The 19,169-nt window shown below is 43.0% G+C and overlaps 1 protein-coding gene across 2 annotated transcripts; it reads right to left on the bottom strand.

Moving 5' to 3' along the window:
• Nucleotides 1–251: 251 nt before the first annotated feature.
• Nucleotides 252–19,144, bottom strand: LOC135921854 (uncharacterized). 2 transcript variants are annotated; one of them, XM_065456242.1, is made up of 11 exons: nucleotides 19,088–19,144; nucleotides 18,600–18,779; nucleotides 16,964–17,037; nucleotides 14,699–14,812; nucleotides 14,063–14,101; nucleotides 13,444–13,508; nucleotides 12,714–12,808; nucleotides 11,621–11,711; nucleotides 8,448–8,736; nucleotides 4,922–5,110; nucleotides 252–3,468 (listed from the first exon to the last, which is right to left on the bottom strand). In XM_065456242.1, exons 1-11 carry the CDS (start codon nucleotides 19,113–19,115, stop codon nucleotides 3,355–3,357), a joined length of 1,278 nt encoding a protein of 425 aa, XP_065312314.1. In that variant the 5' UTR covers nucleotides 19,116–19,144; the 3' UTR covers nucleotides 252–3,354. The 2 variants fall into 2 exon arrangements, with proteins under 2 accessions (XP_065312314.1, XP_065312323.1); XM_065456251.1 differs by having other exon boundaries at nucleotides 18,923–19,139.
• Between the last annotated feature and the right edge of the window lie 25 nt (nucleotides 19,145–19,169).

Raw genomic sequence — 19,169 nt, forward strand, 5'->3', positions numbered from 1 at the left:
ATTCCACCTCTACCAGGATGCGGCTGCCGTAGCCAGGACTTGAACAGGCGACCTCGCCATGCTCGACAGCACAACACAGCATAGCCACCTGGACAACACAGCAGTTCTAAATGTTTGTGCACGGTTATGCAAGCAGAAATGCATTGGTGGGGTCAGAGCAACATGCCTTGCCCAGCATCGAGCATTGCACATAACTGTTCCCACATTTCACACTAGCCCACTTGTCACTACGATAGGTGAAATGCAAGCAATACAGTGCAATGGGTTTTATTTTTGCACAGACAACACATGGCACTATATTTCACTGACACATGGTACACTGCCCTACTTTTTGAGCAAAGCAAACAAGGTATACATACAATTTCATAATTGAAGACATTTTTGTAGGACGACAGTTCAAATTGCAAATATAAGCTATGATGTCACTGGCAAGATACACCCTGTCCCATAAAAAAAATATATGGTAATACCACTGGTAATTAACCCACCATTTAATGCCCTAGTAGCACATGAATTCACCAACTGTACTGCTAAGCCAACTTTTTTTGGCTATCGGTATGCCAAGCTAGTGAAAGTGTAGCCAGTTTGTTCAAAATTTCAGAAGCAGAAGACAGGAAAGAAAAATCTTTCACATCTGGCACTCACAGTAGCATTGACTTGACAAATGGGTAGGGCTAGCAGCAACGAACAGCTGTTCATTTAAATGCCATCTACAAGCGACGATACACCTCTTCATGCATATTTCAGCAAGCTGAAAGAAAATTGTAGGAAAAGAAACTTGTAGGTCATATAGTTGCCCACACTTGTGTTAGAGTCTGTTCAAGTTAGAGTAGCCTGTATGGAAAGGTTAAAACATGGAATGTGACTTTTCCCCCCACTTTCTTTTTTTCCAAGAGAAGTGGAAGGCACACTTTCATGCATGGAAATTGTGTGTCATTAAATTTGTTCCAACAGAGCTGTCGCTAGTTATGAAAATGTGCAGCCTGGAGAAACACCTGAAAATTACGAAGGCCTAATAAAGCAAGCTTTCGGCTATTGCAGGAACTCTGCAATGCTTCGCAAGTGCAAAGGACAATTCTGCCTATCGACAATGCCTTGATGAACATCCAAGCCAAATTTACTTCTGTGCACCCAGCAAAGGGCTTGCAATTTCACTCGGGACCGCTTGCATGTTTCGTGAACTTTTGCATTCACTTTTCATGTTTGCTGCAATGCAGCAATAACCAAGATTGCTATTGGCCAAGTTTCTTTATACATTGTGACAAAGCTGTGCCTCTGGCAGAAGTAGGAAATGAAATGTCATAACTGAACAAGGCAATCGCACCAGGCAGTGGTGAAGAATGACACCATGGCTTCCGAGGTTTAGCGGCAGGTCGGATTGATCATGGAAGTCATGCCGATACTAAAGCTCAAGTGAATTACGCATGGAGCAATCTAGACATACTTCGGCACAGTAGGAATCCCAAGTGCAGGGAGAAGGCTATGTTACAGGGGCAGCATTTGACTCGATAATTCCACTCATTTGAGGTACATTTAAGTGCTTTTGTTGTTTGAAAAGGTTCATGAAAGTTATATTCCCTTTTTTTATCAAGCATTCCACATCTTTGACAAAATTTGTTGCGGGGCCTCTTTAAAGGCAGATGTAACGTCAAAGGTTGTTAAAAAAAGAATGGGTCCGAAGCGTGTACTTCTGATGCAAGACAAAACTTGGACATGTTCCAAAGTAATTGACAAGGTTTTACCAAATAGGCATAATTGTAAAAAATTAATTGCCTAAAAAACAAATGCTGTCTTGAAATTGTCAGTGATGGTACAAACGAGTATTGCATTGTTTACTACAAAACATACATGAGCACATACTTTCTCAACATACTGGACTACATGCAAGCAACAATACCATGCTCACGTAAAAACTAAGCGGTGAAATTCTTTGAAATGCAAGTTTGTATGGGAACATTGTGATAATATGAGCTACGCTACACCACCAACAAAGAAATGCGAGCATTCTGAATCGCAACGAAATAAGGAAAAAGAAAAGCTGGAGTATCCCAGCTTCTGTTTCTTATCAATAGTTATGTGCACAGCATCAACAAGTAACAAGCTCGCTTCAACCTCACAGTCTTGTGGCCTTTCCAATCCCATTGAAGGCTCTAACATTTCATTACTAGTACAAAGTGCTCATTAAGCAAACGTGTGAGGTGTGTAACATACGACACCTACATTCCGTGGCGCCACATGTTGCAAATCCCACTATGCCCATAAAACAATAAAAGAAAAAGCATCCCTATAACAAATGTTGGCAGGTAACTTTTTCTGTTAGCTGCACTGGCATCTCGCGAAATTTCTTCCTATGAATAAATCATAGCTTGCGTTAGTGTTGACCTTCCTGAATGCAAATTCATTTTAGACAGTTCTGAAATTCCGTGCTTTCATTTGTACAACATGCAGATGTGGAATATCCTGAAGAAGGGTTTTTTGCTGGGCTTGTTGGTGCATACTGTGGGTGAACTGCATGAGGATGGGACAGGAAAGGAAACTGCTGTGCTCCTGTTACTTTCGTTTCTTGTTCCGTCCTCTCCCAGTTCACCCAGAAGTGTTAATATCCATACATCCATCATTGCTCTCAGAAAAGGGGAAGGCGAAATGCAATTCATGCCCTATATAACCTGCCAAAACAACTGCCTGCAGCATCCGCCTTAAAGGTTACCTGGCATAGAATTGGTGTAAAGCAAAGCTCGACCATCAATTTTGCACGTTTCAGTGTAGAACTAATTTATTCTGTCATTATCACTGCCACTGCTGCTCTTGAAGCACTGTAGTGGCTTCACGGCAATGCATAGCACATTTGTATGCAAATACTGCACTCTGGTATGGCTTCACAGCAAGACCGAGCCCGTTGCCAAGAAGCCACACATGAAGGCAAAATCTGTGCTCATCTTGCAAGACTGGTTTCTGTGTAAATTCGCGGCACAGTTTCTGCCAGCAAAAAATATGACACGTAAGCATCAGCAGTGCTATGTCCAGCGAGGCTTCTGTAATCCCGTTCCTTCGCACTTTGTTCCACACAATACAGGACCGAGCATGACCACATGCTCTCAACATACACATCTCAAAATAGTAATCAGCTGCTGTGAACACTGGTACACAGACCCGTGGGCAGAACACAAATGCATTGGCAAAGGTCACAGAGAGGCTGCTGCGAGAGCGCATCGTGGCAAACTTTGCGGCATTCACTGCCATGACACGACGACAGAACTTGTACATTCCAGCATGTACCAAATGTGCATCATGGAATGAAAAAAAGAATGTTTTTTTTCCCTCTTTACACCGAGTTTCTGAGCAGCTCCAGATGTTCTATTTGCGCTCCGTCAGCTTTGCCTTTGACGACACCTGGGAGCCTTGCGATAGATGAGAGCCCTCCGAGAGCCCAGAAGCTTCAGAGTGGCTTCTAGATCCCAGGCTGGCTCGCTGGATGGAAAAGAAGCGGTCTCTTAGAAAACTTACTGAACCTACAGTCCTCGTTAGTGTGGCACGTATTACCACAATAAAAAGACAAACCACATAGAAAAGGATGGGCAGAATCAATCAAAGCGCGATTTGACAAAAGATGGCGTTGACTGAAGTGACACATCTTGCACAACATAAGCCACAAAGACTATCATAGTAATTCTGCGAAAAGGTGTAATAAGTGTCAACAAAAGAAGGGTCGAACAACTAAGCTGCATATCACGATGAGTGCTCACCGAATACAACCCCTGCAAAGAATTTCACGTAACTTGACCAAGATTTCTAAAAATAGTAGCGGCACTTTATAAATGGATGAAACAGCAGCATGGTGTCCACAATCTTGAAACTTTAGCATTGCACTTGAGCAGTTGAAGAAACTTCCTGGATGCGGGTTGCAGCCTTTTGTAGACAAACAAAGCCGACAACATTGTGTTCACATTTTGAGAATCTCCAACATTTTCATAGCGTACATAAAGCCTAGTTTCAAATGGTTTATGTATAAAGCGGCTTCCTTGCAAAATTTCACGTTTGAAATACAAGTAGGTGCATCACGAAAATGGACATTTTTGATCCTAACACTAAAACACTGCCACTTACACTCACTATAAATGACACAGAACCCAGAATACTTGAGAACCAGTGCAGACTAAGTACTGGTACAAAGTACAATGACTAAGTACAATGATGTAGTAATGCCTGCAGTGGGCAGAAATATCTCGGCAGTGATGTTCGAATTTGCGTCACACTCTGCTGATCACCAACAAAGGTTGTTAATAAAGAATTACAGACTTAACAGCCCTGCAGCTTTTCCAAGATTGCTTCATCAAAATATAGTACTAGTACTCCCTTGTAACCAATTCAGCCAAAGCAAAACTTTACTGCAGCCAGCCTTTACGCAGTCACATGAAACTGGTGCTGGCAGACATGCAACAAACAGAATTGTTTAGGTCAGAATAAAACATTCACTGTGCAGCAAATTACAAAAAGTTCTGCTATCACATCAAACTTCAATAGGCAATAGCACCACTCCAAAGGTTGCAGAGGCTGGGCCTGTAAAGTATCAATAGAGATCAATCTGTTGCAATTTTAATTTATATGAAACATGCACTCTACCAAAATTTCTTAAAATGAAAATAAAACACAGGCACTGAACTGTGAGCTTTTTAAATGCAACAGCTGTTGGCTGTTTGCCCTTGCTGATAACATGCCTAACGCCACAATCGGTTTGTAGCTGCACATACAAACTGTTCTAGTGTAAGAATCGCTTTGTGGAAGCAGACAAAGATTCCGACGTCCTGGAAGCCCCAAACATTGGCACACATCACATTTCGATCATGCGCGTTCCCCACCGGGTGGGTTTCCGTCAAACAGAATACCAGGTTGCAATCCCAATTTACAAAGGGGCATCGCATACCCGTTTGTGCTGCCGCCACACCCGCTGAATCTTCTTCGCAGCATGGTGGCGCCGGACCTGTTCAACCTTCGGGTCCATTAACTGACTGGATGCGGCTGGCTTGACTGTGGCAGTCGGTTTGGATGTGGCTACTGCTGCGGTGGGTGCCGGCACTTCCCTGCTGCTGCTTGACAGTGTTTGCTGCGGCTTCTGCAAAAATTGAAATGCATGCAAAGTCTGTTCTCTCATTTGCTTATTAAATTTATGCTGACACATTAAGAAAAGGTGTTCTCTGATTTAACAACCGTGTGCTTTTGCTAATTCACAATAGGTTGAAGAAGTGCCAATTTCTTACACGTTCTTGAATGTCTGCACACTCTATCCTGGACATTGTGTTCCTCTATGTCGCTTGTAGGTGCATATGAGTTGTTATACTGCACTTATCCTAATCAGAAACATCTCATCTAGATTTATGCTTGTTCGGAGCCATATAGGTAATAAGAAAGATTTACCAATCGGGGCCATAAACTACAGTGTATGTAAACAGGAGTATGGTAAACGTGCAAATACATCCACAATGTAAACAGAAGCACTGTACGAGACGTCATGCAAATACTAGCACATCACAGAATGACACGAATGCTCAAGACTATCTATGCATTCGCTCCCACCAAATGTAAGAACACACAGAAGGTACAAATTCAAGAAGAGTTAAGAAATTGCATGAGATTGTAAGTTACCTTCGCTGACATTCTAGCTGCACAATTATGCTTGCAGACAACCTTCTTCCTCCTCTTCTTACATCAAACATGGCACATGCTCGCAATATGAGTTGGCCACAGAGAATGAAGGATCTTATTGTAAAATTTTCTGTTTCACAGATTGCAGCTTAGTTGTATGGCCCGTTGACCTTAAACACACAGACTATAGTGGATGAACAGTATTGCCATCTGTGGGCTCCAGAAAGCTTCAACAAAGCTGAAAGTTGGGGCGAGAAGCAAGTTCAAAGTCATCATCGTAAAGCAGAGCTGCAGACAATTCAGGGACAGAAGAAGGCATGAATACAGAGCATGGCCTTTTGCCCTTTCATGGCCCCATAGTGGGTTGAGCCATAGCACCTGGGACCAGCCAACCAACCACATTGTTCATATGTTACCTAATTAATGTTTATTTATTTATTCGTCTACAGCTCTACTTTTAGCGGCATTACAGCAGGGGATACACATCTTATAAGATGTAACATTAATTGACACTCAAATATAAGCACACTAAAAATCATCACTGCGCACTATGTAAAAATTTGCAGGTGGAAAAACATTCCAGTCCCTTGTGGTTCGAGCAAAAACCGAATAACGCAAGGTGTCACTTCCAAAAGTAAATTTTATACGGGAAATGATGTAGATACAGAAAAGATCACAGATAAGGCTGTCTGTCACTGGCTTGTCACTAGCTGTCTGTCACTATCACTAAAGAACAAGCCTCCTTTGACCTTTGTGTTGTCTGTTGCCATTACCGAGCCATGACAAGTCGACTATCCCAACAATAAGTTTTGTCTGTCCTTTTTTTTGTATACATCTTTGTTTGTGCATAATGTCCACTTCTGCATCTGTGTTGTGTGCTGTGCACTTTCCAATTTAGACAGCTTTCATTTTATGCAATTATCATTGTTTGGGAACGTCATGCACTTTTAGGGGACTTTGTACCCATCCATCTGTCTGGGTCTCTAACTGTTTTCCTGCCAACTTGGGTCACTGGATAGTCCAGGGTCTGATGGGCAGAGCATTGGACTGCTGCGGTGAGGGAACAGGGTTTGGTCAAACTGGTGACCCCAATTGATGAGACAGCTGGTTTAACCATCGGATCAACTTGGGTAATGGAGTATAAGCCACTGGGTACGTGCCACTCTTCAATAATTTAAAAAAAAAATTCCTTTAAATATATTCAGTCCTGGGTGGAATCGAACCAGTGACATACATATTGAAAAAAATGTCTGAACATACCGGGTGTTGGGGATCATTTACTTATTTATTTCTCAATACTGCCAGTCTCTTTCCAATACCATAGCAGGTGGGCGTACAGATTGTACGTGCAGGTATATTAATACATCAGCACCACACGGCAAAACAGAAACGGGAATCTAATGCAGTGACAGTCATCACAGAGGTATAAGAGCCAAAGTTATACACAATAAATTTCCTTAATGATAATTGGGAATAAATGCCGAGCTGAAATTCTATGAACACATTTGTAACGCTTATAATGTGTACACACTTGTAATAGAAATAATATACAAAGCACACGTTTTTAACTGCGGATAACAAAAAGTAAAAAACAGCAAAAGGTAAGTTATACACGGAATGGAATGGTACCCAGGCAGATAACAGTAAAAAAACACTTTGTTGTGAGCACTCGGCCACTAACGTGCTTCCAATGATGGCGAAATGCCTCTAGGGCTGAGAGTGTTGCAGCGTTAACGGATGATATTTTCTATTTTTGAGGCAGAGTCTGATCATGAAACCGAGGGATCCAAACGATCCCATTCCCTGACATAATAGTATAATTAGATAGAAATGTTCCGTGTCAATATATGTTGCTTTAATTCACATATAATTTTTATGTTTTGTTTCTGATAAACCTATGAAATCAAAGGGAACTGCTGTGAATGCGAGGAAGCCACCAAAATATTATAAAAGACTTACCTGCATCATGGCGATTCATGCAGAGCAACCAAATAGCACATTTAAGACAGCTGCTCATAGCACCTTGAACACCACAAAAGCAATGTGACATGAAATGTGAAGTTGCAATAGAGACAACAAACCCATGGCTAAAGATCTTCTATGTTTCGCATGTCACGAATAACAAATTCCCCCGCAGTGTGGTGGCATTTGGATGCGTCTCCAATGAAGGGGAAGAAATGCCCTTACAAGGATTCTGGATCAATGTGAATAGGCATGTGGGTGGATCGGGCGGCTTCTGTGGCTCTTCCTCAAGACACTGTGAAGGTCGCACGTGCCAGATTCCGGAGCTGCCTCAGGGCGTTCTTAGATGATAAGGGTGGCTTTTTGTGAATGATTTCACTTGCCATCTCTTGAGCTTTGTTTTGCTGAAGTTATGACTTTTTTTTCACATGTCGCATACAAGTGTCACATTTACTCCCAACAACATGTATGTTCACAAAGGCGCCATGTGCGGATTTCACAGAGGTGCCACTAGACTTTGCAGCGTGTTCAGAGAGGGACCTTGCTACATACACGCGTTATACATGATGCATTTTGGTGGTGGCAATATGTTGAGTCACTACACTGCTGCAATGCTAATCCAATTGACTTCGACATTCATCGTAAAATGGGCCGTGCTAGAATTTTTTTTTTTACATTGTGCATAGTGAACAACATCTCAGCATCAGGGATTTTATTACACTTATGCCACACAATTAGCCTCAGCAAGTTAACGAAAATTGGGGTATTACGAGTACACTGAAACTGTTGCATATCTATCGGACTGATCAGAAACTCTCTGTCAATCACCATCAAATGTCACTTACACTGTTCGGGGGTGTTGAGCTTGGCTCGACTGAAATTTCCGACGTGTCTGTTCTGTCGTCTGGCTGCGGGGGGCCCCGAGTGACACTGAAGGTGTTTGAGCGCTTGGCTGTGGCAACATTCTTGCGCGGCTCTGTGGCAGCTGACCCGGTTCGGCATGAACTGGCTGGTCTCTGGCCACTGCCACGGCCAGGCGTCGGTGTCCTTGTCGGTGTCCTTGTTGGCGTCTTCATGGGTGTTTTTGTTGGTGCTGCTGGCTGCAGCAGGGACTTCAGTCGGCGAATTTCCTGTCTGAAAGACAACAACCAACAAAAGTGGTGGCTGAACTCCTTATTAATCACTACTAGAAGTAGTACTTTCAGCATTACATGACATACCATAGGATACCATACGATACATACTAGAGCCATATTAAGCCACCAGACAACGAAGCAGTGGAAAGCATGGGAAGTAACTCAGGGCCACTGGGAGCCAAACTTGCAACCTTTGCATGATATGCTGAATGCTTTACCAATTGAGCTATGGTGGTGATTGTTTGCCCATCTTCCTTTGTTATGCACTTGTGTGTGGTGTACTTAAGCCTAGCCCTGGGACCGTAAGCTGGGGTGGGCCCAACTCCCACTGGCCATTTCTGCCTCTTTTATTTTCATTTTTCCTATGTCAACATTTCAATCTGAAAAAAAATATTGTTAATTTCTCTCATGCTTTCCTTTGCTTCATATGATCACTAACAAAAAAATTCAGCCCCTCAGTTCTGATTCTTGCTCATATATATCAGGGGTATGGCAACACATTACACTTCTGCTACTTGCCCTTCCAGTGCACTTGGCAAGTGGGCAGTGAAAAAGTATGGCACAGTGGTTCTGAGCTAGGTTAGCCGATTCACATTCATTATGGCGAAACAGTGCTAGTGACGGGACAGGTGAAGCAGACAACGCAATGCGCTTCAAAAGAATACCACAGACAGAAAAGGTGCGTGCCCGTAAATTCCTGCTGTCACATCTCTATCTACTGATTTAGCCAATCGGCCAGAAATGAAAAATTATTGATTGAGAGTAGTGCTCCTGTTGCCACAGTAGTAATAAGCAGGACACATAAAAAAAAAAGACTGGTGGAACATCATTAGCATTAGTCAGCACTCAAAAAAAGAATTAGGATAGATTTAGCTTGACATCTACTGCCCATTCTGCTGGGACCAGTGCGTCCACCACCAGTGCAGTATGCACACAGCTTCTCAGCAGACATGTTAATGCGTGTGCGTACAATGCTCATGCCAGCAGCAAAAGACAGAACACTTTCCCTGGCTCCAACAGAACGCACTGAGCAGTCTGCGGCAGTGCGGCCACACTTGGCGTCCTTCACTTTTGCAGCCTAACACACTGCACATCTCTGGACGACTATGCACGCGCCTTCGATATCGGGACAGCATGACAGTGTTGGTGCAGTTTCCTTTTAAATTGTTATTGCGGTAAAACAGGTAAGGCATGAATTGCAGATTACAAATTTCACAAGCACCTCCGGTGGAGGAGCATCATTGCTGCTTGGCTCGTCTATGGCACGAGTTTGAAATAAGGGTAGGGACAAGTCATGCAGAAATTAGGCTCGAGACTGATGCCAACCTGGCCGTGCAGGATGGGTTGAGCATCAACGAATACATCAGCAAAAACACTGTGTTAGGTATGGAACGCATGTGTACATACATCTATTTCAGGGCATGTAATTCCTGTCACTGCTATAGAGATTATGCTACGTATCGCAATAGCAATAATTCATGCTTTTAAAATGCGGCATGCTTGGTTACCGGGCTACTCAGTTTTGCAATAAGGCCATCCTCTCCATGGCAGGAAGCACAGATTTTCAAAAAGCAAGTGCGCAATTTGATGCAGCGAAAGAGAATTGATGCACTGCTACAACTACAGAACGAAGTGCTTCGCAGGTCCAAGCGTGCAATGCACCACAGCAATGTATGTCCCCGAAGTAGCAGTACGCAAGTACAGAAACCTCAGAGAACATGCATCTTGCCCTTTGATGCAGTGTATTGTGCTTCTATTAGAACCTTTCAGCATCGCGCCATAGTGCGAACTACAGATACATGCCAGCGTTGGCATCAGCTCTCATCTGAATGGGGAGGAAACAACTTTTATCTGAGGCAACATTTATTTGCGTTTTTTGAAAGAAAGAAAGAAAGAAAGGAACAGCAGAATTCTGCTGGCCACCACCACCGGCAATGGGTGTCACCAGAACAACGACCAACAATGGTGGGTGAAGCAAAAAGGGACTAGAATAGGAGAAAGTATTGAGCGAGAAGAAAAGCAAACGGAGACTATTTTGCACATTTACTGTATTTAAAACAGTGACCATTAGCGCAAACATGTGCAGGGCACACCACAAATACACGCTGGCTAGTGGGCAGGATGGGCCATATTGCCATTGTGCCGACGCATGATTGTGGCTAAAGTGAGATACGTTTTCCTGGTTAGTACATTTTTTTCTCGCGGTTTTTCACAAAACGTACGAACGATGTTCTACTGTATATGCTTATAATGAATAATGTACATAATGAAGATGCATATTTCATGTCAGAGTGACGGTGGACAACCACAGCAGCACACCGCAAGTCACAGAACTAACTGTTCATTGGTTGAGCCTGTAGCCAGCAGAGCAAATAACGCTAAGAGCAATGATAGCGGCCAGCACACTCATCAGTCATCGAAATACGACTTATGGGTCAGATGCATCACTTATTTATACTGACTCATGGAGGTTCCATCATAATTGCTGGTGTGCGCCAAGTTCTAGAATTTAGACACTATTTGCATCGCGCATGCAATCTGATTACAAAAGGTTTAACGGCAACAGGTAAAATTGATTAAAAGAATCGAGAATGTTCTGATACATGCAGGCGTGCCCTGCACCAAGCGATAACGTTTAACATTTGTTAGCTGGTGAAAAGCGGTCACGGGGAAAAGATAAACAAGTACACATGTCAATATTAATGAAGAGGTTTGACTGTATTCATGCAAACGCAGTATTTAGTGCTAGACAATGCGCTGTTTAGACACTTAAGCATTTTACCATCTCAACAGTTCTTGCACAAATGGCATACAAAGCACACGAGTGACTGAACCTCATCTCCAGATGTGAGCATCGTGTTATCCAACAACTGTGTTCTCACTCTTTTTCCTTCAGCTGGAAACCCAGTCGACGGTTCTCTTGGCTGATACGATCCATCTGCTCACGGAGTTTCACGAGCTCGGCGCTCGACCCTGCAATGCAGAGAACAAATGCAGATAAAAAATGTAATTAAATTATTGGGTATTAAGTGCCACAACAATCAGGTTATGACGCCCGCTGTAGTCGGGGGATCCTGGAATTCTGGATTAATTCTGACCCCCCAGAGTTTTTTAGCACGCGCCTGAATTTAAGCACACAAGCATTTTTGCATTTTGCCCACACTGAAATGTGGCCCCTGCAGCTGAGACTGAGCTCACAGCACAATATCGCACCCACTCTTGGCGCTCTTTGACCATATCTGGCCCTTGCACCAATAAATCCATAAATCATTATCATCATCATCACCACTCGGCTACCACAGGGGGTCAAGCAAAGACGCAAAAGTCGAGCAGATGAAAGGGTAGCGGCATATCAAGTGACACATGCAAGTTAGTGCTCATTTGTCTCCCATCTTCTTTCAGCATCCTCATCTGGTTGTGTGCTTAAAAGTGTTTTGTCATGTCTTACCAACATGCCCAAACAGCCACGAAATGCACAACATACAGCATACAAAGGAACCAAGCCCTAGAAACAAGAACTCAATGAAAAGAAGGAATGGAAAGTGAGAGGAGCAGCCAAAGAACAGTGGAAGTCACCCCTGAATTGTAAGTATGAATGTGTGCAGCTGCAGGAGTGGACATGAGCACATGCTCCTGTGATGCTAGATCACCCTGATTTACACAGACAATATTATTCATGCATCCAAACATGCGCATACCTGCACAGACAAAAAAAAGTTTTCTATCATATTGTTTGACAACTCTGTTTAGCTTACCTGACCAATGCTGGCTTAAGTGATAACCCAAAAAGGTAATAGTACTGTTAATTATTTCACTCTTCCATATATAACTTCAAGATTACAGATTTTTTGCCACCAAGTTAAAGATCCTCAGGTGGTCAAAATCTGGACTCCCCCACTATGACGTACCTCATAATGAAATTGTGGTTTGGGCACGTGAAACCCGAGTATTCGTTCATTCATACAGAACACTTACCTCGTGGCTGATTGCTTGTCAGCCGAGGTTTGGCAGGGTGCATTTTCTCTGGTGTGGCTGTCTCTGATGAGCGTCTCTGGATGGCCTGAAGTTTTCTGTTGTTTAGACATTGAGAACACAGTAGAATTCAGGCTCAAACATTTGCTATTTCACGGTAAAAACTGCACATTGTGCCATCAACATCAATGTGCCACGCGACCGCATTCTCGTGTGCACAACCTACATCAGTTTTCACTTCTTCTGTTGTTGTTTTTTTAGAATTACGGCACAAAGTCAAACTGTGCCAAGACGTTTCCTTTAGCTGCAGCTTCACAGCAATACATGTTGCAGTGCAGAGAAGCTGCACCTGAAAGCAAAATTAGCATTGTTGTGAAAGCCATGTGAATATGTCAATGTATGAAGCAATTGCAAATACAAGTAGGCTCAACTGTAGCAGTTTTTGGATCCTATCAGCCTGATGGCTTATACTCAAATCAGTGACAATAAACGTACTTGGACACATTGGTTGCGCTTTCTAGACAATCACATGTAAGAAGACAGGACAGGCGCAACCAATGTTTTCAAATACAATGAACCAACTTGCCCAACAACGCATTCTGCTAAATAAACATACGTTAGCCAATAAAATAAAATTCGTCACTGCTGCTGCTGGATAGGTGCTACCACAATTAGAACAAGAACCACGAGCTTACAGCTCGTGGAAAACACGAAAGAAATGCAAAAAACTTACTTCAATTTGTCTTCCTTTTCTTTTAGCTGCATTTCAAGTCTGCTACACTTTTGCTTCAAGGCATCCTGTGCAAATCAAAAAAAAAAAAAATGGGCACAGCTTTTTTGGTTTTAGCCGTCCTTGTAAGAGACAGGCGTGAGAGAGAGGCAAAAGAGAGGCAGCTGCTGTTTCTCTCAAAACAAATACGAAATTTGAATTAGTTATATAGATTTGATTAGTGCAATCTGCTTGCATGTCTAGTTTAATGAATTCACCACACAAAGATCTGGCACTCATTGGTATCTCCATCAGTCCAGTTCACCAAAGCAACACTAAGAACAAAGGTACTGTTACACTCATTTATTGTTGCACCATTAAAGTAAGCAAAGGCTAATCTTTTACAAACAGCGATACCTGCTGTTGCCTCCATTTTCATCTCACACAATTCACAAGTTAGTGACAAAAGTTAAATACTTGGCAGCTATACACCTTAAAGAAGCAACAGAAACGATACTACTACAAGGTTTATCTATTGTATCAAGTCTGGCACTTGCATGCGATAACATGCATGTTCTGTGGTATCACAAGTGATAACACAGACAAATGAAAAAAAAAAAAGTGAGATAAGAAGGGCACTCACATCTCCTTTCTTCTGTTCCTGAGCAGCTGCCACCTTGTCCTTGCATTGTAAAGAGACAAAAGGTTTTGACAAAAGCCAGTCACCACATACAGGGCTCTCAATATTCATCATAATGCTTATCTTTCAGTTTTTCTGCCCTTTAGAAGTCTGGGAATGATAAAAAGTTGCATGTCACTCAAAACTATCTTAAAAATGTTGCATCCTCTTAACGGTCAGCATCTTTTGCCAAGGGCAACAACATGGTCCAGCATTACATCTTTCTTTTGGCTGTTGCATTTGTAAATATTTTGCATGCACACTGAAATTGATGGAAGTGCCCACAGCATTCTAATGACTTCACAATGTGCAGCTAGAAGGGGCTACTCTAAAAAAAAAAATGAAGTGTTGAATCCCTATAGCAGGGAATCCTGCGCTAATTGGGGAATGTCCCTATCAGTCAAACAGTGCTAGAGCAGACAGGGACTAAGAATAGTACTCGCACATGCACTTGTATGTGTACTACTTAGTCCCCGTTTGCTTTCACACCATTTGTCCAATACATTAAAAACATTAGGCTAAGAACGCATGTAAGCATGACAGGTGCACTTAACCGATTTCCTTGAAGGATGCTTACAGGATCAGGGGTAAAGGCCTCACCTTGGCTGTCTGTGCAAGCTTGTCCAATTGCCTCGACTTGCGCACACAGTCCTCTTCGAGGCGCTTCACCTTTGCCTTGAGTCCTTGGTTTTCCGAACGGAACTGCGCTACCCTCTGAAAATGCACCACTGGCCTCAATGATGTTGCGTGCTTGCAGAACGGACAACAGTGAACAAGTTTTGTGGACTGATATGCATGACTATAAGCACAGTTGTTGCAGTTTAAGAGCACCATTGTAATAAAAGTCTATTTACATAATACTGCGAGTAGGTTTTTTACACTATTAGACTGGCCTACACAAGGTGGCCCCATTTTAGCACATCCCCTATAGACCATTTAGAGAAGCACGAAGCTTACATTCCCCACAATGCACGACCGCACAATACATGGTGGCCAGCACAGTTAAGATGGCGATTACTGGGCAGCTGGTGCAACATTTTTTATTTTCATTTCTTAAATATGATTGGAAGGAATGCAGAAAAGTAAGAACAATGCACCAGCTGCGCATAAATCAGAATTTTTTAAATGCGGAGCGACCGTATCGCGGGCAATGTGCATTGCGGGAAAGCCAGCCTGGCACATTTATAAAAAATCCATTCTGGGTCCCCAAGTAACCAGTGATCAAGTCATCCTGAATAACATTTGGTCAAGTCAATGAGTGCACCACAGCTAAACATCTGAGAAACACTGCCTTCATAAAATGCTATAAAGAGGAATAATAAGTCAATATGGATTGATAATTAATTAAAATACACTTCTGGATATCAGGAATGTCAGCCTAACCATGAGCCAAGTCATAGCAACGAAAGATACAAAATAATAAAAGACGGGTTTTAAGTTCCCAAACTGGCACTTCGTGACATAATTAATTTTAAAAAGCGTGTTCAGACTAATTAATAGTTTATCCAGAAATAAATGTATTTCATTCTAAAAGAAACACGGACTCAGCCTAGCAAGTTTTTGAGAGCTTTTTGTGAAAGAGACAAGCCAGAACATGCAAATTCGTTATGTCGCACCAACATACCAGTGTTGTGGCTCAGGTGAGTGAATAGTACTGCTGGTCCTCATGCATTTATGTCCCTGTTTCACACTTTCTATTGTGTACCCCACTCACCTGTACATGTTATTTGGTGTCGAGGGTATAGGCAAAAAAGTAATTTGGGTGAGAAAGCTCAACCATCATGATTTAATCCACTATTTTGACAAGCTATCATAACCTAGTGTAAGGCATAATGTGAAAGCAATGCATGTCCCAGGAGGCAGAAAAGCCAGCGTTGTAGGCATCGAGTGGTACCAAAAATTATGGTCACTAGTGACGTCATGAGCGTCTTGTATGACGTCAGTAGTAATACAAAATTAAAGTTAGAACAAGTTAGAATAAGTTGACTTAAGGAGAAGTAAAGTGAATTAAGTTGGAGTGAACTGAATGAAGGTGAATTATATCGGATTAAGGTTGGTACAAATTAGAGCAAGGTGGATTGAGGTAGAGTTTTGAAGGACATGTGACAATGTATGATGTCACATATCATGGACTTAACCAATTAATTAGAAAACTCATAACGCTTTTGCATCCAAATCACGTAAGGATACTTATGTGACTTTCAATATTGCATCATGTCAGCTGTGAGGAAAGTTCGTTCATTTCTAGAATGCTCGAAACAATGAAGGGAGACTGAGGCTGAAAGGCCCAAAGAAACAATGTAGCTGTAAAAGGTGCCATAGAGAAGCACTGGAATAATTTTGGACACCTGCGGTTCCTTCACGACTCTGGCCAAAACAGAACTGGTCTCTCACTGTGCTCTTTTTCGCTAACTGTGATACCGATCGCAGGCTGGCCATAAGTGAGCAGATTGGTACGCACATGAGCACAAAATGACACGCGTGCACGGTGCCATGTTTCGACACCAGGTGCTTGCTTCGTCAGAGGGCGCGAGAATGCAGTTTGACATCTGCTCACAGATGCCAAACGACGTTGCACCCTCCCGTACGCTCAATGCAAGGCACTGGAATGCTTTTACTTTGTACCCCTTTGAAATGTAGCTCTCCCAATCTGGAATCAAACCCATGACCTCTTGCACAGAAGCATAGCCAGTAAGCCACTGCAAATCAGTTGGTACCGAAACGCAGAACAGAACAAGGTAGAGAACAGTACAAACTTCAAACATTTACTTTCAAATGTGTCCCACCTCTAGCAGCTGTTCTTTCACACATATTATAACATTTTGCATGATGGAGGAGAGTACCAACAACAGTATGCATTCTCACCTTCTGTAGTGCCGCCGCTTCTTGGCGAAGTTTTTCTGTTGCCATTCGTGCCGAAGCATTCGGAGATCTCCCACCTGCGCAGATGACGTGTATGGAAAACAAACACACTCCTGTTGCTTAAGAAAAATCGAATCCAAAGTTACATGTACTGTACGTTAATGAAGCGTTAATTGAGACACAGTCCATTTTCATGTTGTGTGTTCGTAGTGTTGCAAAAGAAAAAAGAAATAACGAGCAATAATGATACCAACTATAGTATGAATTTATAATGAAGGGAGAGTTTCTCCACCTGTTGATATATTTCAAGAATAAACACATGGCTATAGACGAGGGAGCTGTATTATTGTAAGCTTTAACACCATATGTCAGTGTCAAAACAGTCAGCTAAATGGTGAGCGCTAATCAAGTTGGCAATATGAAACATCATTCCAGCGCACAATTGAACACGGACGAGATGAGAAGGACAACACGAACGCCGGACTTTAACTGAATTTTATTCCCGGAAAACAGGGCTTTATGTACACAGGGGGAGAGAGGGGGCACTGCTAGTCCACAGGACCACCCGTAAATATTTCCTTGGTCCAGGCGACATTCATCAGAGGCATCGAAACCAAAAGAAAAAATTAAAAGAATAAAAATATAAAAGTAAAAAGGTGAAAAATCTTTTTTTTTTCATGTCACCAAGTACGATCTTGCTCATTTCCTGCCCTACCCAGCTGATTCGACATGCACATCTGCCCCGAGATAATCAAGTTTTTATTTCTTGAGCATAACAGAAGGCGTACTGACGTAGTAATCATTTTTATTAGAGATACAAAAGGCTTCAAAAATTTCCCGGTTTTTCTGAGTGCTAAATTTGTGCAACACATGTGTTCGTTCGAAAAGCGCCTTGCATGCTGGCTTGTGCGAGCAACAGCGAATGTGGTCGGCTAAATGACCAGCGCCACTTAGTGAACTAGCATTCCTGCAATGCTCTAGCAGGCGTTCATTCAGACAGTGCTCGGTTTGGTCAATATAGCATTTCCCACAGGCGTGGGGAATACTATACACAAGACCAACGCCACATTCACAGTGTCACATAGGTAGGGCGGGAGATGAGCAAGATTGTACATTAGTGATGTGGAAAAAAAAGGGTTTTTTTTTCACCTTTTTATGTACTTTTATATTTCTATTCTTTTCATTTTTTTTTCTTTTGGTTTCGACGTCTCTGATGAATGTCGCCTGGACCAAGGAAATATTTTTGGGTGGCCCTGTGTACGTAAAGCCCTGTTTTCCGTGAATAAAATTCAGTTGAAGTCCGGCGTTCGTGTTGTCCTTCTCTGTTCGTCCGTGTTCAATTGTGCCAATCACAACCAACTAGCCCAGCTGTTCATACTTGGCAAGTTGGCAAATCAGTTCTGCGGAATTCCGCAAGGTGGAGGAAGGTTCATGAAAGGAAGAATTGAAATACACCTGTATGTAGCAAAAAACTACAAAGGGAAGCCACACGGCATACGGGTGGATGTCAATTTTTTCCTTTCATTCAATCATGTTACACCCAAATGTTCCGAGGTCATGCGGCGAGCGCGTGTCGCAATATTTGCGCAGAAAGTTTTTCACATAAAAAAAGTTTCCTCTCGGCCAGTTAAAAACGTACGCGGCTCTTTGGGCGCTTGGTTTCCGTTCACGGCCGTAGTTTTTGTTGCGCTCGAGTTCGGTGGTCTTGGTGCCGGCGCTGGGGGCTTCGGCGTCCTGGGCGCGGCGGCGGGCTTCTTGGGGATGTCATTCTTGACTGGGCCGTTCATTTGGTGCCGGCCCTGAGGGAGCGACGTCACGCCTGCGAAACCGAAAGCACTTTCTCAGTCAGACCGCCATAACGAAAATTACAAAAGCATAAGAGGCGTCGTAGTTTGCCGAGTACAAAGCGACAAGCGCTGCGCCGCCGCCGACGACTGGCGTCGCGCGTCAAATGACACATACGAGTTCGGTGTGGAGGAGACGAGCCAGAACTTTCAGCAAGCTACTGAACAAGCAGCGGGGGGCTCCGCACGTTTCATTCGAGCAACAGGAGGCCAGTGGATAATTGTTTTGCTAGGCTGTGACGACGGGCTGTCAAGTTTCTAGCGTCTAACGCACGTCGCTCACCATGGCAACGGAGCGAAACAGCCGCCATGTTGCCAAGTGAGAGGTGCGATGGTGCAAGAAAACGTGGCAGGCAATGGCATAC

This window comes from Dermacentor albipictus, chromosome 8 (genome assembly GCF_038994185.2).
Source record: "Dermacentor albipictus isolate Rhodes 1998 colony chromosome 8, USDA_Dalb.pri_finalv2, whole genome shotgun sequence".
Taxonomy (NCBI): Eukaryota; Metazoa; Arthropoda; class Arachnida; order Ixodida; family Ixodidae; genus Dermacentor; species Dermacentor albipictus.